Source organism: Heterodontus francisci, chromosome 32 (assembly GCF_036365525.1).
Source record: "Heterodontus francisci isolate sHetFra1 chromosome 32, sHetFra1.hap1, whole genome shotgun sequence".
NCBI classification, from domain to species: domain Eukaryota; kingdom Metazoa; phylum Chordata; class Chondrichthyes; order Heterodontiformes; family Heterodontidae; genus Heterodontus; species Heterodontus francisci.
This window is the reverse complement of record NC_090402.1, coordinates 46,782,409-46,810,106: the sequence shown is the minus strand read 5'-3', so window position 1 is coordinate 46,810,106 and position 27,698 is coordinate 46,782,409. Positions and strand designations below refer to the sequence as shown.

Genomic DNA, 27,698 nt, shown 5'->3' with positions numbered 1-27,698 from the left:
GTTTTCCGAGCTGGAGGAAGGTTTGTAGTGGAGTTCCCCAGGGGTCAGTGTTGGCACCCTTGCTTTTCCTGATATATATTAATAACCTAGACCTTGGTGTACAGGGCACAGTTTCAAAGTTTGCAGATAATATGAAGCTTGGAAGCATTGTGAACTGTGAGGAGGATAGTGTAGAACTTCTAAAGGACATGGACAAGTTGGTGGAATTGGTGGACAGGTGGCAGATGAAGTTCAATGCGGAGAAGTGTGAAGTGATTCATTTTGGTAGGAAGAACGTGGAGCGACAATATAAAATAAAGGGCACAATTCTAAAGGGGGTGCAGGAGCAGAGGGACCTGTTATTGAAGGTGGCAGGACAGATTGAGAGAGTGGTTAATAAAGCATACAGTATCCTGGGCTTCATTAATAGGGGCATAGAGTACAAGAGCAAGGAGGCTATGTTGAACTTGTATAAGACACTAGTTCAGTCTCAGCTGGAGTATTGTGCCCAGTTCTGGGCGCCACACTTTAGGAAGGATGAGATGGTGCAGAAGAGTTCACGAGAATTATTCCAGCGATGAGGAATTTCAGTTATGAGGATAGGTTGGAGAAGTTGGGACTGTTTTCCTTGGAGAAGAGTAGGCTGAGAAGAGATTTGATAGAGGTGTTCAAAATCATGAGGGGTTTGGACAGAGTAGATGGGGAGAAACTGTTCCCATTTGTGAAAAGATCGAGGGCACAGGGTAAAAGAAACAAAAGTAACATGGGGGAAAAACTTTTTCATGCAGCGAGTGGTTAAGGTCTGGAATACACTGCCTGAGTGTGTGGTGGAGGCAGGTTCAATTGAAGTATTCAAAAGGGAATTAAACTGTTATGAGAAGGAAGAATATGTAGGGTTACGGGGAGAAGACGGGTGAGTGCCACCAGGTGAAATGCTCATTAGGAGAGCCGGTGCAGACACGGTGGGCCAAATGGCTTCCTTCTGCGCTGTATCAATTCTTTGATTTAAAGTGTTGGTGGTTTATGTGCAATACTTTCTATACTAGGTTGGAACCAGTGAATAAGCCTAGTAATAATTCAGTACAGTAATTGTTAGGGGTGTAGAATAAGGATTTTCTCTGAGTGATTCTGTTTTTGCCTGTCCTTGTATTGAAGGTTACTGATTGTAATACTGTCTGTTTTTTCTCCCTGCTTGGTCCACTTCAGACCATACATTGCTAAGGGAGCTGAGTTCCTTAGTCTTCAGCCCACCAATGCCACTGTTAGTTGGCTGTCTAGTTTTCCCTTTGTATCCACGTTGCAGGTATGAGATTAAGAATGCATCAGAGTGGTTGAGGGGGGCAGCTTAGATCTGGATACTTCTGTGTGTCTTCATGTTGCTGCAGTGCTGCCTGTATCATTCACATTCTTGATTCTGGTTCATTCTTAGTGTTAGAATGTGATAATCTTCTAAATAATTTTAAATTGTAAATATTACAGTTACTCCCTGACCTCCAAAAAGAACAGAGAGTTGGGAACGCATTGGTTTCTTGCTGTTAATCTGGTTCAGAATCTTTTTACCTACATCTTCTGGACTATAGGACACCTGTGTGTTGGTCCTCCCCAATGGTTCAGCAAACTTGCACAGTGAGTACCTGAGTGAACCAGACTAGGTTCGCTGATCTCAGCTAGGGCAGCAGTAATTATCAGTGCCCCTGATTCGGCGAGGGGAGAACTGGGCAGGGTTCCTGCTCCTGCAGGTAAAACACAAATGTCTGTTTAAATAAAGTAATGGAGGAAACTTAATGCTGGGGGAACTGTACCTCAGCAAGGAGTCAGTGTTTTCAGGAGGGAGGGTAGCAAGAAAATAGCAAAAAGATTGTAGACAAATTGAATGAAATGTACATGAAGTATTCTGTCAGCGTTATCGGTGTATGACTTGCACGTTTATGCCTTTTTCTTGCTTTCGAAATATGGGCACAAACTTTAGTTGAGTGCTGTTAGAGAATGTGCACAATGTGTACTGCAGCTTGTCCAAACCAAAGCAGTTACTGCTGCTGCACTGTTTGGTTCACACATGTTCTTCCAAGTACTTTGGGGGAGCATGAAAATCTTGGAGCGTGTAAATATACTCTAGCCCCCAAACTCTTACTTCACCTATTTGTGGCCAGAGCCCATTGAATCCAAAATCCATGCTCTCAGTAGGCTTGCCCATCCTCTTCTGTCTGAAATGATGTGTGCACGTGGCTAATGCTTAAACCTGCAATTTTTTAAAAGATTTTTTTCTCCCTTCACAAAGGTGTTTATTTGTTGTTAGAACTGGTTCCTCAGGGTGCTAAGTCACCCTCTGATGCTTTTCTCAAGTGACCTTCATTCATGTGTGAGCCTAATGGAATAATTGCCCTTCCCATTATTTTGATCCTCCACCCCTTTCTACCTGTCTGACCTGCAAGAAGGTAACTGCTCTGATAGTGCAGCAAAAATCCGGAATTTGCTGGGTGGAACTTGCTGGCTTGCAGAGTGATGAGTGTAAATGTTCTTCATTCCAGCATTCTGAATAATTGGTCGTGTCCTGGAACACCATATGTAAAGTCTTTCCTCTTGCTCTTTCTCTGCATAACTGATCTCTCAAAGTTTTCAAAGCTGTATTATAAATGGTATTAGTTTAAACACACAACTATCAACCAACACCTAAACACATCTCAGTGCTGTTTGTGGGAGCTTGCTGTGTGCAAATTAGTTGCCACATTTTCTACATTACAACAGGGACTATACTTAAAGTACTTCATTAGCTGTAAAGTGCTTTGAGGTTGTGAAAGGCTCGATACAGATGCAAGTTTTTTTAAAAGTGTCTTTCCCTTTTGTCTCCCCAAGTAATCTGTAGTTGAAGGTGAGTTGCCACACCTCGGCTGAGAGCAGCCCTGGGGGACCTCCCTCTATGTGTTGGAATGAACCAGATCTTTACTCTGCTATTCCAGAATGGCATAATTGAGGTTAGGAATTTGACATGGAAGACTTCTAGGTGTGAGCACCTTCTTGCCCACACCAGCAAATGTCAGCACTTGTGCTGAAAGCAGCTAGTGCTTGGGCTCCTACCCTCTTTAGATCTCAGAAATAAGAGTTAAAGTGAAGAAGGGTATGGGCCTGAAACATCAACCCTCTCCACACCTGCTGACAGTCCCACAGTATATTTCCACTGTTTTTCATTGTTAGATATGCATCATTTTGCAGTATTTTGCTTTTTACTCCAGTGAGGCATGTTTTTGCTGCTTTTCTGGGATAGTCTTTTACTGTAATTGAGATCTGCACCAGCTCGGAAATCTCAGGCCATAACATTTTCTGTGAATAGCTTATTGGGTTCTGGAGAGCTGAACACAACTGAGCATAATGCACAATTAGCTGTATATAATATGCTTCTATCTCAAATCAGAAAAACCGTGCTCTCGAATACAGTTTCTTATTTTGTGGTGGTGGTTGCTAGAATTTCAGCACTGTATGAGAGAGAGTTTAATTCTTTACCCAACCAAACTGAAAAACATCACACAGTACAACTATACACTTCGTCTTTCCAAATTTGAAGAATGCCTTGAGCTGTACAACACAGGGGTAAAGTTACAGATATATTGTTTGTTTAATCCTAGATAGTGAATGCCCTACTTCATGTAGCACAATTTTGTCATCCATGCCAGCAGGGGTCACTGGACAATGACCAAGTAAAGAAACCCTAGATGCTGTTGCTCTATTACAATGGTATACTCTGCTTTGTCTCTCCATGGTACCCATCTCAAATGGATCCCAGTATCTGCCTTATTAGATGACATTATTGTGGTTTCAAACTTAATCTAAAAACTCCTTTATTCATACAGCAGAGATGCTCATAACATTTGGACTGCCTTGTTTTCCAGCTCACAATGGGGTGGGTGTTTGTTGGTAACATTGTCACTAGGTTGCTATCCTGAAAAGAATTCCCTACCAAACACCACCACTACCACCACCATAACGACTATGTGGTTGAAGGAGAAGGGCCACCCACCACCTTAAATGTGACCTTGTCAGCGTCACCTGCATCCCAAGAATAAATTCAAATACAAACATTAAGTGTCCTGTTTTGCTCCTTACACAGTGGCAATGGTAGTAGGGTTTGCTAGTTTAAAAAAAAAAATCAGCGTGTCCTCCTTTCATCTTGTGTGGGGAGGACTTATTAACCTTCACAACACAGTGCTTCCAATCTTACCCATTAGTTGCTGTTACCAATGGAGCACTTTTCTAACCATTCCTTAGGAAACATTAGACAAACTGGTGGAGGGCTGGTGTCGGTAGCGGGGAGCAGAATGCTGTTGTAAGTGATATGTTTCGCTATTGCGCTGAAAGGATGCTTGGGTCGCCTCTAAGATTATGGAACCAGTTGCTGCATGCTGTACAAATAGAGGGCCTTTTGTAATTTTGAGAGAAGCAGCTAATCTTAATGAGCAGATTACAGTAACTTGCAACGCATGTAGCTGACAGCTCTGTTACCTAATTCTGTACAGATACTTGATCACATACATTCTTAGTTCAGTCCAGAGAGGCAATTATTATTTAAACTATAGGGCTGGAATTTTACGTTCGGCGGAAGGCCCTGTCAACCGGCTGAAAAGTCGTTGGCGAGCCCACCTCCGCCAGCCCTGGGGTGCCAGGCCGGGATTTTATGCTCCCCAGTCTCTTAATTGAGGCAGGAAGTCCTGCCTAATGGAGCTGCCGTCCAATCAGCAGCCCCGGAACTGCGGTAGCTTTTTGGGGCCTCGCCGGGGACAAACGGCCAGGCCGTAGTGAGGCAAGGGGGTGTGGGGTGGGGAAGGGTTGATTGTCAGTGGGGGAGGGGGGAAAGAGTGTTATGCGTTGGGGACAGTTGGGGCCTAGATATTCAGAAACTTTTTTTAAAGTTTGTACTATTCAGAAGGTCTAACGATTACTTGAAGATTTCTTTCAAAAAATGCAAAGCAGCTGGCCTCTTTCTGTAATAAAATGTTATCACAAAGTTTCCTGTTGATTGCACTTCAGGTGCAAAAGTAATGAACTGGAATGGAACTGCTGTTCTGATCAGGCTTTTACCTTCCAGCCTTTATAGTCCTGCTTCTGAGCTGCAGTGACACCTTTAACTTCTGGGCAAGCTAGAAGATAATTAGGGCCCTATGTTTTTTATGGGCTGCATGGATTCTGTAATATAAATATCCTGTGAACTCCACATCCATAACCTCCTGTCCTCTTGATTTGGCTTAAACTTAACCTATCTGCATTTAAAATGATCCTGACTTTGAGAGAATTGATAATCATAAGTACCTAAGAAGATTAATGTGATCAGGGTGCTAATTTAGAACTGCAAAACCAAGTCCCTGAAAACAAAGTGCTCCTGAGGTTAGACGAAGGACTGCTTTACATCTTGATCATTTTTAGCTATCAGGACCAAAAGACAACTGTTTAGATATTAATTTATGTAGTGTTAGTGATTGTTCAAATTAATGTTTAACAATGATTAGGAAAAGGCACTGAATTAAAAAAAAATTTACGAGTGACATACGGCTGATTTTTTAATCTAATCTTTAAATTTGTAATGGATATCTGGCAGTGAACCATAAGGCGTTGCCCAAGGTGAGGGAAGTTGTTAGCTGGGGAATTAACTACTTGTTGAGTTTTTCCTCCCAGTGTTAGCATTACATAGTCCTAGAACAAGTATAGTCAGGTTTACTTTGACTCAACTGTGTGCTTCTCTGCCTACCTAATGATAGAAGAACACCCTGACCTTTATCAATATTGCTATTGTTGTGGCTAAGTTATAGTCATTTTGTGCCCAAAGTCTTGTACTCCATAAAGAGCTGGATCGAGACAGCCAAACTCATTTCACATGAAATCCTTATAGCTGAGAGAGAGAGAGACTTTTGCAGCATAAATATAGGTTTCCATTTGGATCAAGGTCCTGCGATCGAACACTGGATAGTACCTTGCAGTGTCTCAGTCTCCTTGCCTCTGAGTCAGGGGGTTGTGGGTTCAAGTTCCACTCCAGAGACTTGAGCACATCATCCAGGCTGACCCTTCAGTGCTGCACTGTTGGAGGTGCATATTTTGGATGAGGCATTAAACAGAGGCCCCATCTGCTCTCTTAGATGGACATAAAAGATCTATTCAGAAAAGAGCAAGGACATCCTCGCAGGTGTCCTGGGCCAATATTTATCCCTCAGCCAACATAATTTAAAAAAAAATGTCCAGTCATTATCACACAGCTGTTTGTGGGACCTTTGGCTGCTACATTTCCTACATTACAACAGTGACTACATTTTGAAAGTAGACAATTGGCTGTGAAGTGCTTTGAGGTTGTGAAAGGTGCTACTAAATACAAGTCTTTTTTTCCCCCCTCCTGTTGTGACTGTGGCTGTTCAATTTAATGTCTGCATGTGGGTTTGGATTAATTCCTATGCTCTGGAAACAGCTGTTGGTATGGGCAGAGAGGGAAATGGCACCACATCTTGTGGACTGGTGCATATTACCACAATGACCAGTTGCTACAGCAGCTTGGCAACAGGTGCCAAAAAAACAACTCTCCGTCACTTGGCAGTTTCACGTGCAGCACTTGTGGCAGAACCTGCCTTTCAAGGATTGCCCTTCACAGCCATCAGCAAAGGTGCACCAAAAGAAGACACCCCATCTAAATGAATTGTTGCTGCATGTCCATCATCTTTCGTAGATAGAAGGATGCCAACCCTGGGTGGAGATGGTCTATTTTCAAGATAATTGTGACTTCAGTATAATCTGCCATCAATTACTAGGAAATGTATGGCTCTCAGTGTAATATGTACACGAATAAGAATTTTCTCTTTCTTCAATAAGCCTAAAGCACTAGTGTTAAGCACTAAATATTTGCGACTAGGTTTATATCCTAGAGAATGAGAATATGGAAAATAAATCTTTTCCCAGGTGTAACAGGATCATAATTACAATCTCTTGCACTGAGTGCGCAAGAAATCTACCCCTGTAATTGTTTGTTCCAGTGTTATCCAATATGTTAGCCATTGGCGACATGTGACAAATTGGGAATCCAGATGTGGTGAATTGCATTTCTAATTAGTAAATAAAAATGAATATTAGACACTGCCATTGACCATGTGAGCTCAGCAGTCACATTTGCAGTGTATGTATGTGTATTTTAACCTTTGGTAAAATGGTAACATGAAAAGCAGAGTGTGTTAGTGTTTTTTGATCATTGTGAGTGCCTCATTTCCTTTGGTTATTGAATGGTGATAGATGTTAGGGATATGTACATTTACCTGTAGTGTGAGTTTACTAGGTGTTTTCTATGAGAATTAATGCAGGTAGTTAAAATCGTGTTGCTGTAGCCACACCTATTTCTGTTGGATGACCCTGCTTTATGGAGCATGCAGCAGCCTTGCAGTGTGTGACAGAGTTGTATTGTAGTCACATGGCATTTGCTTAGTTTTGTGTTTTTGTGGGCAGTGGTAGGATGGTAGAAGTATGCTGGCTGGTGCAGACTGTGGAGTTGTAGAAAATAATATTTGTTAATAGGGACTTTAAAGAAATTGATATATAAAAGATTAAATCATTTTAACAGGAGCTATAGAGTGCTTGCTCCGGTCAATTTATGAAAATAAGCTTCAATTTTTTAAAAAATGGTTCTGTTACATATGATGTGAATCAAGTGGGATTTTCTTTTTATATGCAAGCTGCTGGGATTCTCCGATCACTCTGTTAGCTTCTAGTGTCATATGCACCATATGCGGTAGTCTCTGTTTGATCCCATAGTTGCTACCATAGTTGGTGCACACATGTACATTGCATGGGTCATGGAAGTTGGCAACACTTTGTCTTAGAAATATTCACAAGTAAATCTTTGCTAGAATACCTGATAAAGAAACGCTGTAAATATTTTTTCAAATGCAGATTATACTGCACTTTTACTGTACCATTCCTTTAGTTTGTCGGTGTCATGTAACTTAGTTTTGTTCATAACTAATTAATCATTTTGCTTGTCTGCTTTCTGTTTTTTTTTTTTGCTCCAGATGTGTTGAAGGAACCAGATGGCTGCATAAGCTCTGAGGTAATTCATCTGTTTCTCTACACTTGTTCAACATGCATAGTAACTGCAGAGCCTCTAGTATCTTTCCAACATTGAGTTCATGCTATTGTTTTGCATCCTGGAGGTAGAATAACATCACTATGGCTGGCTCATGCTCACTACAGTAAATTTACATACAGGTTTACTTTCTAAATAGAAGCAGGCATGTTTTGTGAAATGAGAATTTTGTAGGTGTTGCATCAGCTACAGAGTATGATCTATAGTGGTGTCAGCTCAAGCAGAATGTATCTAGTGGCCTTCTTGCCATTATAAAAAACAGTAGGAATGTGTGAAGAGATGTTCTAAAATTAGGAGAAGCAATGACAATATAGCGTCCTTGTTTGTTTCTTTTTGCAGAAGTTGCTCTGTGTTGGGTTTTCCTACAGAGTAGTAGGATGTGACTTGTGTGTGTGAAGAAACTGTTGACATAACTTTCTACATCTGCAGTTCCTCATTTTGTAGAGTTGTCACGAATGATGCTGGTGTTTTTTTTTGTTTGGGGGATGTGGGCATTGCTGGCTTTGCCAGCATTTACTGCCCTTCCCTAATTGCCCTTGAGAAGGTGGTGGTGAGCTGCCTTCTTGAACCGCTGCAGTCCATGTGGTGTAGGTACACCCACAGTGCTGTTAGGGAGGGAGTTCCAGGATTTTGACCCAGCGACAGTGAAGGAATGGCGATAGAGATTCCAAGTCAGGATGGTGTGTGGCTTAGAGGGAAACTTGCAGGTGGTGATAATCCTTCCATATATAGCTAAAAGGCAAGATTGGGGGTGGGAGAAGTTGGTGGCTGAACAGCAGTACAAACACTTTAGGGTTTGAGTTAAGTTACTGATCTGAGTGCTAAAACCCTTTCCCTTAACCCTGGCCATTCTCAAAAATAGTCAGTCGGGGGCCAGGTGAATGTAGTTTAGAACTTCACTGCACATGCTCCCACTGACTTGTAAACTTGACAATGAAAAGGCAGGAAGGTGCAAACTTGTTGATCCTGCTGTTTTCAGTGGAACTAGTAACCTGAATGTCTTCTGAGAACTGGTTGTTCAATGGCTTAAGAATTCCCACAAATGCTTAACTTCTATTTTAGCAGTTTTCCCCAAAAAATTAACAAATGTCTGAGAAGTTAAACATAGCAGAAAGGAAAAATAACAAGGGAATTAGTTTTTTGGGGGGGGGGGGGGTGTTGGGGTAGTACATGGATGATTGAAAAACTTAAACTTTAAAGAAAATGTACTTGTCACATCATTGATGCAAGTGCTATTCTGCAGCAACAATGTCCCATGAACTGTAATGAGGCACATGAAACAGTCAATGTGATCTTTGGTGAAACTGGTTGAGGGAAGAATGTTGGCCAAAGCACTCGGAGAACTTGCTCGTTTAATTGTGATCTTTAACATCCATTTAACCAAGCAGACTCGGGGCAAAACTTTCAACTTTGACGTGAAAAGGCCAGCAGCGGAATGGCTACCCATGACTCATCCTACCCGATTTTTGTTTCCATTAAAGTCAATGGAAAGGAATATCAGGTGGGATGTATAATGAGCAGCTGATCTGCCACTGCCTGATTTATGCTCCAGCTGAAATTGAAAGTTTTGCTTTAGATCTTGGTAGAGAGTCTCATCTTCAGCATGGCACTTCTGAGAATGAAGCAGTTCCTTAGCACTGCACTAGAGTGTCATTCCAGATTATACACTCAAATCTGAATTAGGACTCGAACCCAAAGATTTCTAATCCAGAAGCAAGAGTGGTGCCAAATCAGCCAAGGTGACCTAGAATCCTGTTGAAAGAGATCTTGCTGCCTGATTGTCATTGTCAGCTTGTCTCAGTCGTGACAGTCTTGCTTCTGGATCAGACGGTCATGGGTTCAGCCCCACTCCAAGGCGCAATGTAGGCTGACACTTCAGTGCAGTACTGAAGGAGTGCTGCCTTGTCAGAGATGCTGTCTAGTGGATGTGATGTTAAAGCTCCAACAGTACTGCCTCCTTCAGTACTGCACTAAAGTCTCAGCCTGTTAAGGTGGCATAAAAGATCCTGTGACACTACTTACAGAGCAGCCAGGAGGGTGATCTTGGCCAACATTTATCCTTCAACCTATGCCATCAAAACAGAAATTGGCCATTTATTTCATTGCTGTTTGAGGGACTTTACTAAGCATAAATTGACTGCAGTGTTTACCCGTATAACAGCTTTTAAAAGTATTTAATTGGCTGTGAAGCACTTCTGGATATTCTGAGGATCTATAAGGTGCCATATGATGACAAGTTCTTTGATACCTCAGTTTATCTGTTCCCAACCAGCTGTCTTAAACGAATGTTATCCAGACTCAGCAGAAGAATCTGTAAACAAACAAACTGCAAAAATAAATCTTTGAGTCCAGTGAAAAAACCTACCAGTCTGAATTTATTAGTGATATGGCACCTTCCTGCTCAATTATTGCAAAAATTGGAATGAATAAAACATTTATTACATTTATTTGTGTAAGTAAATATTTTTCACTTTGTGTGTCGCAGGTTGCGATACCAATCAGTGGGGATCTTCCTGCAATAGTGCAACAATTTGTGGAGGAGAAAATTCAGAACACGATGGTAGGTAAATGCAATATAAATGTTAAATTCCAGAATGCCAGGTCATGAAGGATAAAAATGGAGCCGACCTTTATACATTTTGTCACGCAGACCCCCACAGCTGCCAAGAATGAGGCATATTAATTTTGTCACATGAACGTTGATTTTAAACTGTCGCTGGAGCGAGGAAATGACTTGTTAAACAAATCAGCCATGGCTGGAAAAAAATCTGCATACTAACAAACAGTGCTTGGAGGGACAAAGGTGCTATTCCCTGCTCCAATTTAACCCACAATGGAATTTGAGCACCAGGTATTGTGTCTAAGAAGAGACATTCCAGCGTCGGCTAAGACAAGAGAATCCACAAATCGACGTGGTTAGACCAGCTGGTCACGTGACTAACCTGCTTGGCAACCTAGGTTTTTCTGAGTTGGACAAAGAGTTTGAACTGAGGAAAAAACTGTTTGCTCTTGGAGTGAGAAGACCTCTCCTGTCTGTTCCCATCTCTTTCTGACACGCCTCTGGACCCATTGAGGACACTTGAACTTCAAGAGAGAAAAGTCTCCTGCATCAAACAAGGTTTAAGAATACTGGGTCCCGACAAAAAGCAAGACCTACCTACAATCAAGGACTTTACAGCGAGTTCGAAGAACAGTAACCAAAACCATCTTCAGATATTGCCTCAAACTTTTCCACTGTATTTCTTCTCTTTTCTGTTTCTATCTGCATGTGTGTATCGCGTATGTATGCTAGCATGGGTGCGTCACGTATCCGTAGGCATTAACCGAATTGGAGTTTAAGTTTAATAAATTTCAACCTAAGAAAACCTGTTTGGCTAGTTTCTTTGCCTTTATAATTGGAAGTTAGTGAACAAGGATGGTTTGTTTGCACTGGAGTGCTGACTTGGGTTGCATTAGAGTGCTACAGTGGAAGTTTGGTAACTGAGGATAATTAAGGGTTAATTGCATCTTAATTCTAATCTGTCTTTTATTTAGCTGATCAACTTAACAGTTGCTATTAGGGTTGGAGAAGGTGAGTTTTAGACCAGCTTTAAACAGGGTTCACTCAGGCTCTGCTTGCAGCTGCACCTTGTTAATTAGCAAATTGGCTTAAACCAGTTTTCAGGGGGCTAGAGTCGGTCAGTATAAAAGTGAGCTATCTTACAGTGCTGACTTTGTTTGCATTGGAGTGCTACAGTGGAAGTTTGGTAACTGAGGAAGTTCGGTAAGGAGGGAGTGAGGAGCTCCTTTCATTTCCTACCTGTCCTCAGTGAGGGGAGCCGAGAGCTTCCAAAGAGCACAGCTGACTGGGAGAAGACTCGGGGGGCGGAGTTCCGGATCGGTAAGTATAAAAATCTTAACTCTGGTTTAAAAAAAACTAAGTGATGTCACAGGAAAGCTGTGACCTGATTGGCTGGTAGGAATTTTTTTTTACTGAATTTGAAAATAAAACATTGATAAAAATTGATTAAAACCTAATTAACTAATAAGTAGAGTAAACCAGAGGGAGGAGATTACTGTAGTTAGCATTTAATATTTGTAGCAGGAATCTAGCACTAGGGACCATATAGTTATTATAACAATTTAGTAAGGATTTAATAAGTATTTATTGTTATTTATTAATTAGTGTTATAAATATCAGTTAGAGGGGTGAAGTGCTTCACCTGTGAGATGTGGGAGGTCCGTGACGTTTCCAGCGTTCCGGACGACTACATCTGCAGGAAGTGTACCCAGTTGCAGTTACTCACAGACCGCATGGATCGGTTGGAGCAGCAACTGGATGCACTTGGGAGCATGCAGGTGGCAGAAAGTGTCATAGACAGGAGTTTTAGAGAAGTGGTTACACCCAAGGTGCAGGCAGATAGATGGGTGACCGCTAGAAGGGGCAGGCAGGCAGTCAGTGCAGGAATCCCCTATGACTATCCCCCTCTCTAACAAGTATACCGTTTTGGATACTGTTGGGGGGAATGGCCTATCAGGGGAAAACAGCAGCAGCCAGAGCAGTGGCACCAGGGCTGGCACTGTTGTTCAGCAGGGAGGGACAAAGCGCAGAAGAGCAATAGTTATAGGAGACTCTATAGTCAGGGGCACGGATAGGTGCTTCTGTGGACGTGAAAGAGACTCCAGGATGGTATGTTGCCTCCCTGGTGCCAGGGTCAAGGATGTCTCTGAACGGAAAGGGGGCATTCTGAAGGGGGAGGGTGAACAGCCAGAGGTTGCGGTACACATCGGTACCAACGACATAGGCAGGAAGAGTGATTAGGTCCTGCAGGGGGAGTTTAGGGAGTTAGGTAGAAAGTTAAAAGACTGGACCTCTAGGGTTGTAATCTCTGGATTACTCCCTGTGCCGCGTGCCAGTGAGGCTAGAAATAGGAAGATAGTGCAGCTAAACACGTGGCTGAACAGCTGGTGTAGAAGGGAGGGTTTCAGGTATCTGGACTATTGGGATCTCTTCAGGGACAGATGGGACCTGTACAAGAACGGGTTGCATCTAAACTGGAGGGGCTCAAATATCCTGGCTGCGAGGTTTGCTAGCATCACTCGGGAGGGTTTAAACTAGTGTGGCAGGAGGGTGGGAACCAGAGCAGTAGGACAGCAGGTGAAATAAATGAGGGGGAACTAGTAAATAAGGCCAGTAAGACGAAGAGGAAGAGCAGGCAGGGAGATGTTGCAGAGCACAGCGGGACTGGTGGTCTGAAGTGCATTTGTTTCAATGCGAGAAGTATAACGGGTAAAGCAGATGAACTTAGAGCTTGGATTAGTACTTGGAACTATGATGTTGTTGCTATTACAGAGACTTGGTTGAGGGAAGGACAGGATTGGCAGCTAAATGTTCCAGGATTTAGAAGCTTCAGGTGGGATAGAGAGGGGATGTAAAAGGGGTGGGGGAGTTGCATTACTGGTTAAGGAGAATATCACAGCTGTACTGCGGGAGGGTACCTCGGAGGGGTCATGCAGCGAGGCAATATGGGTGGAGCTCAAGAATAGGAAGGGTGCAGTCATGATGTTGCGGGTTTACTACAGGCCTCCCAACAGCCAGCGGGAGGTAGAGGAGCAGATATGTAGACAGGTTTTGGAAAGATGTAAAGGTAACAGGGTTGTAGTGGTGGGTGATCTTAACTTCCCCTATATTGACCAGGACTCACTTAGTGCTAGGAGCTTGGATGGGGCAGAATTTGTAAGGAGCATCCAGGAGGGCTTCTTGAAACAATATGTAGATAGTCCAACTAGGGATGGGGCCTTACTGGACCTGGTATTGGGGAATGAGCCTGGCCAGGTGGTCGAAGTTTCAGTAGGGGAGCATTTCGGGAACAGTGACCATAATTCCATAAGTTTTAAGGTACTTGTGGATAAGGATAAGAGTAGCCCTCGGGTGAAGGTGCTAAATTGGGGTAAGGCTAATTATAACAATATTAGGCAGGAACTGAAGAATTTAGATTGGGGGCGGCTGTTTGAGGGTAAATCAACATCTGACATGTGGGAGTCTTTCAAACGTCAGTTGATTAGAATCCAGGACCAGCATGTTCCTGTGAGGAAAAAGGATAAGTCTGGCAAGTTTTGGGAACCTTGGATAACGCGGGATATTGTGAGCCTCGTCAAAAAGAAAAAGGAAGCATTCGTAAGGGCTGGAAGGCTAGGAACAGACGAATCCCTTGAGGAATATAAAGACAGTAGGAAGGAACTAAAGCAAGGAGTTAGGAGGGCTAAAAGGGGTTATGAGAAGTAATTGGCAAACAAGATTAAGGAGAATCCCAAGGCTTTTTATACGTATATAAAGAGCAAGAGGGTAACTAGGGAAAGGGTTGGCCCACTCGAGGACCGAGAAGGGAATTTATATGTGGAGCCAGAGAAAATGGGCGAGGTACTAAATGAGTACTTTGCATCAGTATTCACCAAGGAGAAGGATTTGGTGGATGATGAGCCTAGGGAAAGGAGTGTAGATAGTCTCAGTCATCTCATTATCAAAAAGGAGGATGAGTTGGGTGTCTTGCAAAGCATTAAGGTAGATATGTCCCCAGGGCCTGATGGGATCTACCCCAGAATACTGAGGGAGGCAAGGGAAGAAATTGCTGGGGCCTTGACAGAAATTTTTGCATCCTCATTGGCTAAAGGTGAGGTCCCAGAGGACTGGAGAATAGCCAATGTTGTTCCTTTGTTTAAGAAGGGTAGCAAGGATAATCCGGGAAATTATAGGCCGGTGAGCCTTACGTCAGTGGTAGGGAAATTATTAGAGAGGATTCTTTGGGACAGGATTTACTCCCATTTGGAAACAAATAGACTTATTAGCGAGAGGCAGCATGGTTTTGTGAAGGGGAGGTCATGTCTCACTAACTTGATTGAGTTTTTTGAGGAAGTGACGAAGATGATTGATGAAGGAAGCACAGTGGATGTTATCTATATGGACTTCAGTAAAGCCTTTGACAAGGTCCCTCATGGCAGACTGATATAAAAGGTGAAGTCACATGGGATCAGAAGGGAGCTGGCAAGATGGATACAGAACTGGCTCGGTTATAGAAGACAGAGGGTAGCAGTGGAAGGGTGCTTTTCTGAATGGAGGGATGTGACTAGTGGTGTTCCGCAGGGATCAGTGCTGTTTGTAGTATATATAAATGATTTGGAGGAAAATGTAGTTGGTCTGATTAGTAAGTTTGCGGACGACACAAAGGTTCGTGGAGTTGCTGACAGTGATGAGGATTGTCAGAGGATACAGCAGGATATAGATCGGTTGGAGACTTGGGTGGAGAAATGGCAGATGGAGTTTAATCCGGACAAATGTGAGGTAATGCATTTTGGAAGGTCTAATGAAGGTGGGAAGTATACAGTAAATGGCAGAACCCTTAGGAGTATTGACAGGCAGAGAGATCTGGGCGTACAGATCCACAGGTCACTGAAAGTGGCAACGCAGGTGGATAAGGTAGTCAAGAAGGCATATAGCATGCTTGCCTTCATCGGTCGGGGCATAGAGTATAAAAATTGGCAAGTCATGCTGCAGCTGTACAGAACTTTAGTTAGGCCACACTTACAATATTGCATGAGATTCTGGTCGTCACAGTACCAGAAGGACGTGGAGGCTTTGGAGAGGGTACAGAAGAGGTTTACCAGGATGTTGCCTGGTCTGGAGGGCATTAGCTATGAGGAGAGGTTGGATAAACTCGGATTGTTTTCACTGGAACGACGGAGGTGGAGGGGGTGACATGATAGAGGTTTACAAAGTTATAAGCGGCATGGACAGAGTGGATAGTCAGAAGCTTTTTCCCAGGGTGGAAGAGTCAGTTACTAGGGGACATAGGTTTAAGGTGAGAGGGGCAAAGTTTAGAGGGGATGTGCAAGGCAAGTTCTTTACACAGAGGGTGGTGAGTGCCTGGAACTTGTTGCCAGGCGAGGTGGTGGAAGCAGGTACCATAGAGATGTTTAAGAGGCATCTTGACAAATACATGAATAGGATGGGAATAGAGGGATACGGTCCCCGGAAGTGCAGAAGGTTTTAGTTTAGGCAGGCATCAAGATCGGCGCAGGCTTGGAGGGCCGAATGGCCTGTTCCTGTGCTGTACTGTTCTTTGTTCACTGTCTATGGAGGACTTGAGGAAAATGGCTGAGCAGTGTGGGATCACTGTATGTGGCAAGGCTAGGAAGTCTGAACTCCTAAGGCTAGTGGCCAACCATTTTGCCCTTTGAATCTGAAGAAGCAGAAACAGGGTTAGAAGTAGACTCCAACAGGGCATTGTTAGCAAGCATACGATTGGAACAGAGGAAACTTGAATTAGAAGGCAGAGAGAGTCAGGAGAGCGAGAGAGAGAAAGAGAAGGAACTTTCCAGAAAGAATGCGAAGAAAGAGAGCTAAGGTGGCTTGAGTTAACTAGGGGGCGACAAAGTAACCCCAGTGAAAGCATAGCCAATATGGAGGACCATAATTCAGGGCTGGGTACAAAATTATCTCAACTAATTCCAAAATTCAATGAGGAAGAGGTGGAAGAAATTTTTGTTTCCTTGGAGAAACTGGCAAGGCAGCTAAAATGGCCAGCTGAGACCTGGCCTCTTTTATTACAAAGCAAGCTAACTGGAAAAGCCCCCATGAGGTTTATTTCCTGTTGCCAGATGAGAGTTCATCAAATTATGAACTGACAAAAAATGCTATCCTCAGGTGATATGAATTAGTACCTGAAGCCTATCACCAAAAGTTCAGAACCTCAAGAAGCAAGCTGATCAACCTTATCTGGAATAAAAACAAGAAATGCTGGAACCACTCAGCAGGTCTGGTAGCATCTGTGGAAAGAGAAGCAGAGTTAACGTTTCGGGTCAGTGACAACTTCATCTGGAGTTTGAAAGAAGTAAGTAGCTGGCTTTTGACCAGTGGCTGAGGGCTTTTAAAGTACAGCTCAGCTATGAGAATCTCAGAAGTAATTCTGTTAAGGGAATTTAAATGCTCTCTCCCACTCTCCATTAAAAACCCATGTAGAAGAGCAGCAGGTTCAGAGAGCCTGGCAAGCAGCTGTTCTGGCTGATGAGTTTGCTTTAATTTATAAGTCTGTTTCCCAGGGAAGAACCTTTCCTAGTCACCCCCACAAATCCAAAAAGGACCAAGGGTGGGAAGCTGATAGGAGCCCAAGCAGTCCTGGCAGCGAAAGAAAAGCAGGAAACACTGGGCCCTCCTCTAGTCAAAAAGCAAGGTGCTGTGAGCAAGAATGAGACCTGTGTGCTTCCATTGTAATAAGGCAGGTTATCTTAAGGCTGATTGCTGGAAACTAAAAGGAAAACCTGTAGGGTGATTTAGGGCACATCTGCTCAGTGAAGGAGGAATCCTGAAGGAGAGCACAACTGAGCAAGTTGTAGCTTTAACTGCAGTAAGAGTGTAACCCAGGAAGTTTACTACTGCAAGTGCAAGGCTATCAGGGTTTTATGTTTGAAGGGAAAGTAACCCCATACCCCTCGAGTGGGTCAAGCAAGCCCATAGTAATTCTCAGGGACACCGGGGCCACCAGATCCCTTTTTTCTGGCAAACGGCCTGACCTTTTCCCCCCAGAGAGTGCAGTGAACACCAGAATGGTGGTGAATGGTATTGGAGGGCAGTGTATGCCTGTACCTGTACACTGAGTGCAACCTAGTTTCAGGACCGGTGACTGTAGGGATTGTCCCTAGTTTGCCTCTGGACGGTGTTAACCTGCTCCTAGGTAATGATCTGGCGGGGTGAAGGTGGTAGCCCATCCAGTAGTAAAACCGATACCGCAGGAGGTCAGAGAGTCAGGGCTGTGGCAGAAAACGGTCCCCTGCTGTTCCCCTGAATGTGTAATGAGTGAGGCCATGATCAAACCAGCTCCCCCAGAGGAGACTGCATTGGTGCTGCAGGCAAATGACCATGAAGTCTGTCTGTCCGAGACTTTCTTTGGGAAGTTAGAAGACGCAGGGAGTGAATTAAATAAATTTTCCCTCGCTGAGGCTCAGTGAGCTGACAGTGTTGCAAGAGTTTGCACAGGCTGCCCAATCTGCAAATGAAGCAGAGGGAGTCCCTGACTGCTACTTTTTGAAGAATAAGGTACTGATAAGGAAATGGAGTTCTTCTCTCAGACCTGTTTGCAAGGAGTGGACAGTAGTTTACCAATTAGTGGTGCCACAGAGGTACTGGGGAAAATATTAAGGACCCGCGAGACTACAGTGGCTGTACATGCCAGTATACGAAAGACCAAAGCCCGATAAGACAGCAGTTTGACTGGCCAAAACTTCACAAAGATGTGGAGTACTGCAGGAGTTGCCACATATGCCAGGTTGAGGGGAGACCTCAACCTACAGTGCGACTTGCACCCCTAAGTCCTGTTGGGAGGACCCTCCAGCAGAGGGCTGGTGAATTGTAAGGGACCCCCGCTAAGAACAAAAGGGGACAGGCAGGCACAAGGCTGGCATAAGGTTAGAAAGGGTCGGGGAAAAAGGCGACCAAGAGGGCAGGTTCAAGGAAGTCCGGGAGGAATTCCAGATGAAAAGCCCCACTGTCTCATCAGCCAACCCTGAAACATTTGAAAAGTTAGACCCCACATCTTCCTGTATAAATGCAGACACTAGGAGCACCTCACCAGAGTTGTTAACAGCATTTACAGAAGCCTGCAGAGACATAGAAAGACTTCAAGGGGGCAGAGAAACTGTGAGGGTGAAGCCTCAGCTAGTCGAAGTGCCACAGGGGAGTGCAGTAGAGTCTGCACAAATACCTGCAGGTAGGATTGTCCCAGAGGACAAAGGGGACATTAGCAAAGAATCCTCCCCCATAGTCAGAAAAAAAAGAGAACCCCTCATCCCCTAAAGTCAAAAGCCTTTGCATGACTCAGCAAAGCACTGAAAAAAGAGTTCCGGATAGACCCGCCCACTACTGTCTCTCCTGGAAAAAAAAATTCAACTTCGGGCTAATTAAATCTAACTCCCCCCTCCACCCTCTCCCCCCTTTGCAGACCTCAGCAGGAGCAAAGACCCTAGGCAGTCATGGAAATGGGCAAACTGAAGAAAAACTTCTGCAAAGAACCACCTGTTTATTGGGATGCCATAAAGGGGGTAGTTAAAACATCGCCAAGAAAGGACAGGCTGTAATAAGTTTGAGGATTTATGAATGAATGAGAGTGGTGCATGCTTTTTTTTCCTGTATCTTGTATTTTCTCTCTCGACCCTTTTTAATGAAATGAGCTTTTCTCAAATCACATTTAATTCCACTGGGTGTGGAGGTGTCATGCAAACCTCCCACCTGCCAAGAATGAGGCATATTAATTTTGTCATATGAACATTGATTTTAAACTGTTGCTGGAGCGAGGAAATGACTTATTAAACAGATCAGCCATGGCTGGAAAAAAACATTAGCATACTAGCAGACAGTGCTTGGATTACAATTACAAAAGAGGCTATTCCCTGCTCCAATTTAACCCAATGGACTTTGAGCATCAGGTATTGTGTGTAAGAAGAGATATTCCAGGGTTGGCTAAGACCAGAGAATCCACAAACCAATGTGGTCAGACCAGCTAGTCACATGACTAACCTGCTTGGCAAACTAGGTTTTTCTGATTTGTACAAAGAGTTTGAACAAAAAAAAGACTCTTTGCTCCTGGAGTGTGAAGATCTCTCCTGTCTGCTCCCATCGCTTTCTCATCAGCCTCTGGACCCACTGAAGAGACGTAAACCTCAAAGAGAAAAAAGTCTCCTACACTGAACAAGGTTTAGGAAGAATACTGGGGCCCGACGAAAAGCAAGACCAACCTACAATCAAGGACTCTCCGGGGAGCTTGAACAGTAACCAAAACCATCTTCAGATATTGCCTCAAACTTTTCCACTGTATTTCCTCTCTTTTCTGTGTCTATCTGTATGTATCACGTATGCATGCGAGCATGGGCGCGTTGCATATCCGTAGGTGTTAACCAAATTAGAGTTTAAGTTTAATAAATTTCAACTTTTTATCTTTAGCCCCAAGAACCTGTTTGGCTACTTTCTTTACCTTATAATTTAGTGAACAAGGATTCACTAAGGGGCAGCTAAGAAAATGGTGTATTTAAAATTAAACCCTATTACAGTAAGACCAGGTGAAGGATGCGGGGGAACCCTAGACCCCTTTCTCGCCTGACCGTAACAGCTTTTATAAACATTTATTTACAGAGATGCATCTTCCAAATATGCACATCCTAACCCAGCCACCACAGTTTTAGTCTGTTCCTATTTATAGGAGAGCAAGTGAATCCCTGGTTAATGCCCACCACCTGCATACAATTAATTACAATTAATATAAAATTAACTTGCCTGACTTGCAGGAGAGAAAAAGTGGACTTTGCTTGCCCCGTTTTGTGTTTGTACCCTTGTATTTCTTATGGAATCATACATTGCAGAAGGAGGTCATTCAGTCCATTCTGCCTGTATTGGCTCTTTGAAAGCACTATCCAATTATTCCCACTCCATGCTCTTTCCCACAGTTTTGTACATTTTTATATTTCAAATATTTATCCAATTCCCTTTTGAAAGTTACTATTGAATCTGCTTCCACCCCTCCCCCTTTCAGGCAGTTCTTTTCGGGTCATAACAATTTGTTGTGCAAAACAATCTCATCTGTTCCCTGACGTTTTTTGCGTAACTTTTTAAATCTGTCCTCTGATTAGCAACCCTCCCTATTTACTTTATCAAGACCCCTCATGTGAGTGTCTTGTCCAAATGAGGTGGGTGTGATGGTTTGATCTCTGGGCTAGTCTACATGCATAACTCTGTATTTGCAGTTGGTCTGAAGGTGCTATTTTTCAGATGGCACTACGATAGAGTAAACCTTCACTGACAGGCTGGACGCGATGGAATAAGAATGTGATCTATTCAAGGGAAGAATGTACTTTCTACTTTAAAAAAAAAAATCAGCTGCATTCAGAAACCATGAATTGTCTCCCTCAGTAGGCTCAGCAAAATTATAAACCAGCATAAACTGCTGAGTTGTATCTTTAAACCAGGACTGCATTTTCTGCCTGGCAGTCAATTGGCATTAAGAGGAGGTGGAAAAGCATCCCCAAAATATCCACTCTAGAATCCCATAGGAGAGGAGTAGAGAGGTAGGTAGGATTCTGAGTAATATTTTTAGGGGCTACCTAAATGCAGCCTTCCCAGTCTGGGCTGTTATTCCTTTGTAACCTGGTTGGATTCATGCCCTTCATGCAAGTACCAAAGGCTCACAAGTCATACCTGTCTGCAATAATGATACATTACTTGTTTTTTGTCACTTTAAGTAGAGCCCAGGCCTCTTGTTACAGTGTTGTTTGAGACATATCACAATACCGTGTCAGAGCTTGAATTGAGTATCTGGGATTGTTTTCCATTTTGGTGTGCCCACTATTTGCAGGTACTTTATTTGAAGTAGGTGTGATGACTGAGCACTTTAGATTTTGAATCATGAAGGGGCATGTTAATAGGAGAGTTTTAATGGTGAAATTAAATTAATTGGCCCTTGTTTCTCCATTTTTCACAATTGCTTCAATTTTTCAGTACCACCTGCTCCTTGCCCCTCTTCCTTGATTCCTTCTCCTCCCCCCCCCCCCCCCCCCCCCCACTTACCTTTGAGTTCCCACTCACGCCAATCCAAATGTTGTAACAAATTAGTGGTGCCTTTGCTGTGATGCAACTCAGCGAAAGCTGTTGGGAAATTTGAGTCATCCGAGCTTTACCTGTGGGATAAAAATAGACAGGACAGGGCTGGAGCAGTTTTGTAGCACAAAGGTGGCTGTGGGTAAATCTGCTCCCTAACAGCATTCCCTAAAATGTAAAGTGTTACTGCTCGTAGGTGGGAATAACAGTAGCAGTATTTTATGAAGCAGGTAGGAGGGAGTGGACAGAATTACAGTAGCATCTCATCAAGAAAGTGATATACATCCCTGCAAGGCAATAAGCCTGGAATATGAAGTTGCTACAATAGTTGACCCTTTGCATACCCACAAATATATTACACCAAATTCAATCCAGGGTATACTCTTTGCAATTGAGGTGTATCTCTTAAATAGAAAATATAAATTGAGGTTAGACAAATACAGTATATAGAAGTATGTGATCTGATGAATAATAGTGAGAGTCTTAGAATGTTAGTTTTCCACAAAAGATAAATATTATATCCAATGCAACCCAGTTTTATTTCCATTTATATTAAGGCACTTATCAACATCCGTGATGATTTTCAATAACCTTTGAACACTGGTTGAGAATTGGCCTGCAGTCAGGCGGGATGATGCTTGCAAGGGTTGAAATGTCTGGGTTGAAAAGGTCTGTTACAGGTTTAAACCTGGAAAAATGGTAAGTGCCTTAGTGTGCATTAAGTGAAGCTAGTGAAAGGATACCAACTTTGGGGGGAAAAGCATGGTAGCACTTATTTGTGATATCAGTTGAGCTCAGATATTTGGACTGGGCTGATGATGAATAGATTTGTGATGTATTTTGAATGGAGGAAACTAAATGTTACAAATTTGAAGTGGGTGCAGGAACGAAGAGACCTGTGGATTTACATACAATCTTTGAAGGTGGCAGGTTAAGATAATGCTGTTTAAAAGAGCATATGGGATGCTGGTCTTTATAAATGGGGACATACAGTACAAAAACAAGGAAGTTACCTTGATTATTGAATAGTTAGATCTCAGCTGGAGTATTGTGTCCAATTCTGGGTATCGCACTTTAGGAATTCCAAGGCCTTAGCGAAGGTGTTGAGATTTGCTAGAATGATATCAGGGATGAGGGACTTCAGTTACATGGAGAGCCTGGAGAAGCTGGGATTGTTCTCCTAAAATCAGACAAGGTTCAGGGAGACTTAATGGAGGTGTTCAAAATTATGTAGGGTTTTGATCGAGTAAATAAGGAGAAACTGTTTCCACTTGCAGGAGGGTCAATAACCAGAGGGCACAGATTTAAGATAATTGGCAAAAGAACTAAGGGGAGAAGAGAATATTCTTTATGCAGTGAGTTATGATGATCTGGAATGCGCTGCCTCAAAGGGCAGTGGAAACCGATTCAGTCGTAACTCTCAAAGGGCACGAGGATATATACTTAAAAAGGAAATATTTGCAAGGTTGTGGGGAAAAAGCAGGGGAGGGGGACCAAATGGACAGCTCTACTGTAGAGCCACCATAGGCATGATGAGTTGAATGGCCTCCTATGATTTGTGTATATCATGTGCTCCATATTAAATGTGAAAGATATTTTATAAAACATAACTTTTGAAGCTGTCTTGGCCCAGTGGATAAGGGTACCTCACAATGTAGCACCAAGTCGTACTTGCCAGAAGGTTTGTCTTTAATCTGTAGTTTCTGCTATATTATCTAATCTCGACTAGGGCTGCAGTTAGCATGCGATGATTGACCTCTGTGTTCCTGATTGTGGCAGTGGTGACTGCATAAGTAAACTTTGTGTGTGTGTGAGCACTGGGGAAAATGAGACTGGGCTCTCCCATGGTGCCCCACATGATCGATTAGATTGCCAATACCCATTTGCTAGGCTGACGTGAGCAGCTGTCACTTGAGCGAGGTACTGGGTGGCAGACAGTACTCGTGGAACAATAGGGTTTACTCCAGGAGGAAAGCTGTGCTTGAAGGGCGCAGGAATTGGAGCTCCCTGAGTGTGGGATTGAGGAATGAACCTTCAAATTCCATCATGAAAGTTGGGTGGGGTGGGAAGGGGTGGGTTGTGAAGAATTGGCTAGATGGGAAGATGACCAATGTTTTGTGAAAAAAATGTAGGTGTGTTGATACAAATGTGGGGACAAAGTCCATTTTTTAGTATTCCATTTATATGTTTTTTTATTTCTCCAGCTGACTGGAATGATGATTGGAGCACTTGCTGCCATTCTTATCGTAGCAATTATTGTGTTTTTCATCTACAGAAGAGTGAAACAGTCAAGTAAGTATATTCCAGATTATTGAACTAACGGAATGATTTAATGTGCTAACATACTGTACTGCCCAGTCCCCATCAAATCACTTCTAACTACACTTCAAAAGTAAAATATTCCCCAAATCCATGCAAGATTTTTTAAAGTCAGTAAACTTTTATTAATTTTCTTCCTTACAGGACACGATTGTGGGCACTGTTTTTGCAGGCCGATATACCATCAACCATCATGTGACAGAGCAACAATAGTTAGACGATACACATGCTTCACCCCATCATGTTAGGGGTTGGGAGCGTACTCTGAGCTATGAACAGGAAATCTGCTATCGCGCAGACTAATAAAGAACAGTGAGAAAGCCCACCATTGTTTCCTAGGTGTTGTTTCTTCTTTGTAGTAAACTGAGTAGCCCCAAATTTACTCATAAATTAATGCTCAACAGGTTCTGATCCCTTGTAGCCTGACTGGCTGTGGTAGAGAAGTCACTGGTGTAGAGTCAGTTTCTTTCCTCCCACCCTTCACCTTGCTACCTGGCAGTAATTTTTATTCTGTCTATTTAGAGCTGATGCTGACTCTTTAGGGTGGCTATTGTGGGGCCTAAGAATATCTACAATTATTTGGAATCAATTGGTAAATGTTCTGGTAAGGTGAGTCCCCTACAGTCACCTGCTTGTAGACAGAGCATTAAATAAGGCAGACAGTCCTATGCTGGGAATAGTCATCACTGGAGGATTGAGCCAAGGGCTTTTGTGGATAAGAGAGGAATTAACTTGAATAGCTCTGAGAAAATTACTTGGTAAAACTTTGGGCCAATGATAGAATCTCTTCAAATAGTAATTAGATTATGAAACAAGTGTATACCCGCCTCTTCTCGCCCCCCCCCCCCACCATAAAAAAAGAAAGGGGTGATTCTGATATGACACAGCTGTGGTCTTTGCGAACAGCTAAGACCAGTATTAAACTAAAGGGGAAAGCTTATGTGAGGGTGACGACCGGAGGTAAACGACAAAATGAGATTAAGATAATGAGGCCAAAGAGTAGATATCGAAGGTAATAGTGGAGGTTCTTATAAGTACCGTTGCTTACAGTGGGAGTGTTTGTGCAAACACAATTTGCCTGCTGTTCATTATGCCAATATCATGTGGCAGCCCTATTGGACTCTATTGCATAGGAAGAATGTTTCTTTTGTGTAATGACCTTTTGCCTCGTTGTTTCCAGCTCCACTCTGACCTGCAGCTTTCTTTATTTACAAGTGCTAAGTATAAACTGTAACCCTTATAGGATTAGAAGGGCTGAAGTGTGTAAAAAGGTGATCGAGCATTAACGAGGTGTTATTTACTTAATGATTTTGTTTGTTCTTGCATTCAGTGCACATTAAGAAGGTGCTTGAGAGAGCAATTAAGAAGCTATAACTGGCAACTTTGAAATCAATGTTAATGCAAATAGTTATCGCATTTTGGTTGTTTGCTTGTTTTGAGACTTTAATTCAGAAGAGTGGGGAAGGAGGAAGCAGAACATTAGAAACGGATTTAGATCTGAAAAATATGGACATAGTGGGATTGTTGATGAATACTTTGCTTTGGCTTACACTGTTGCAGAAGGAGGATATGCTACCAGAGGTACGTGAAGACTAGAGATTAGTGAGGGGGAGGAGCTTGCAGGTATTAGTGCAAATGGAAAAAGTAAAATGAATGAACTGATTGGGATTGAAGTCAAATTTCCAGATCTTGGACAGTTTCCACTCAAGGGTATTAAACAAAATAGGTAAATACATTGGAGACTTGTGAGTTATAATCTTTCAAAGCTCATTGGATGGGATCATAGGAAGGGAGCAAACATTAAAATGCAATTCAAAAAAAGGAGAAACGGAAAACTGCAGTCCAGTGAGTTTAACAGTTGAGAAATTGTTAGAATCCATCAATCAGTAACAGCAACTTACATAAAAAAAAATGCCTTTAACATAGTAAAAATATCCCAAGTCACTTCACGGGAGCGTTATCGGGCAAGATTTGACACCAATCCATATAAAGAGATATTGGGACGAGTGACCAAAAGCTTGGTCAGAGGTAGGTTTTAAGGAGTGTTTTTAAAGGAGGAGGGCGAGATGGAGGTGTTCAGCAAGGGAACTCCAGAGCTGAGTGCCTAGGCAGTTGTTACGCATGGCTGCCAATGTTGGGCAAAGAAAGTGGGAGATGCGCAAGAAGCAAAGTTTGCAAATAATGCCAGAGAGCTCAGAAGGTTGTTCTCGGCTGAAGAATGTAGAGATGGGAGAGGTGAAGCCATAGAGGATAATCGAGGGCAGTGAATGAGTGAAGTTGATTAGGATGAATCATTGTAGTTTGTCAATACCTAACTAACTTAAGAATTCTTGGACACAGTCAGTGAGGTGGTGTTTGGAGAAGCCATATATTTGGATTCTCAGAAGGTGTTTGTTAATGTTCCTTGCAAGAGATTTCTAACTAAAATTGAGGCACATAGAATTGGAGGAAACCTTGTGCAAGGAGAGAACACTAGTTAGGAAGCACAGCATTGGGGGTTAAAAGGGACGTCCATTGAGTCCATTGGTGCGAACAAGTGGTGACTTCTGGGGTCTCGGCTTTTAAATTTCTCTCTCTCTCTCCTGCCCCTCTCTCTCTCTCCCTGCCCCTCTCTCTCTCTCCCTGCCCCTCTCTCTCTCTCTCTCCTGCCCCTCTCTCTCTCTCCCTGCCCCCTCTCTCTCTCTCTCCCTGCCCCTCTCTCTCTCTCTCCTCCCTGCCCCTCTCTCTCTCTCTCTCCCTGCCCCTCTCTCTCTCTCTCTCCCTGCCCCTCTCTCTCTCTCTCTCCCTGCCCCTCTCTCTCTCTCTCTCCCCTGCCCCTCTCTCTCTCTCTCTCCCTGCACACCCTGCCCCTCTCTCTCTCTCTCTCCCTGCCCCTCTCTCTCTCTCTCTCCTGCCCTCTCTCTCTCTCTCTCCCTGCCCCTCTCTCTCTCTCTCTCCTGCCCCTCTCTCTCTCTCTCTCCCTGCCCCTCTCTCTCTCTCTCTCCCTGCCCCTCTCTCTCTCTCTCTCCCTGCCCCTCTCTCTCTCTCTCTCCCTGCCCCTCTCTCTCTCTCTCTCCCTGCCCCTCTCTCTCTCTCTCTCCCTGCCCCTCTCTCTCTCTCTCCTCCTGCCCTCTCTCTCTCTCTCTCCCTGCCCCTCTCTCTCTCTCTCTCCCTGCCCCTCTCTCTCTCTCTCTCCTGCCCCTCTCTCTCTCTCTCTCCCTGCCCCTCTCTCTCTCTCTCTCCCTGCCCCTCTCTCTCTCTCTCTCCCTGCCCCTCTCTCTCTCTCTCTCCCTGCCCCTTCTCTCTCTCTCTCCCTGCCCCTCTCTCTCTCTCTCTTCCCTGCCCCTCTCTCTCTCTCTCCCTGCCCCTCTCTCTCTCTCTCTCCCTGCCCTCTCTCTCTCTCTCTCCTGCCCTCTCTCTCTCTCCTCTCCCTGCCCCTCTCTCTCTCTCTCTCCCTGCCCCTCTCTCTCTCTCTCTCCCTGCCCCTCTCTTCTCTCTCTCCCTGCCCCTCTCTCTCTCTCTCTCCCCTGCCCCTCTCTCTCTCTCTCTCTCCCTGCCCCTCTCTCTCTCTCTCCTCTCCCCTGCCCCTCTCTCTCTCTCTCTCTCCCTGCCCTCTCTCTCTCTCTCTCTCTCCCTGCCCCTCTCTCAATATCACACGTGGAGCTGCCCCTCTCTCTCTCTCTCTCTCTCTCCTGCCCTCTCTCA

The 27,698-nt window shown here is 43.7% G+C and overlaps 1 protein-coding gene across 2 annotated transcripts in view; it reads left to right on the top strand.

Moving 5' to 3' along the window:
* The window catches only part of pnpla7b (patatin-like phospholipase domain containing 7b), a 382,057-nt gene that overhangs the window by 8,355 nt on the left and 346,004 nt on the right, over nt 1–27,698 (top strand). For both annotated transcript variants that reach the window (XM_068012742.1, XM_068012741.1), the window contains exons 2-4: nt 8,007–8,044; nt 10,566–10,640; nt 23,900–23,987. In XM_068012742.1, coding sequence (XP_067868843.1) covers nt 8,007–8,044; nt 10,566–10,640; nt 23,900–23,987 — 201 coding nt within the window. The remainder of the gene's footprint in view (nt 1–8,006; nt 8,045–10,565; nt 10,641–23,899; nt 23,988–27,698) is intronic.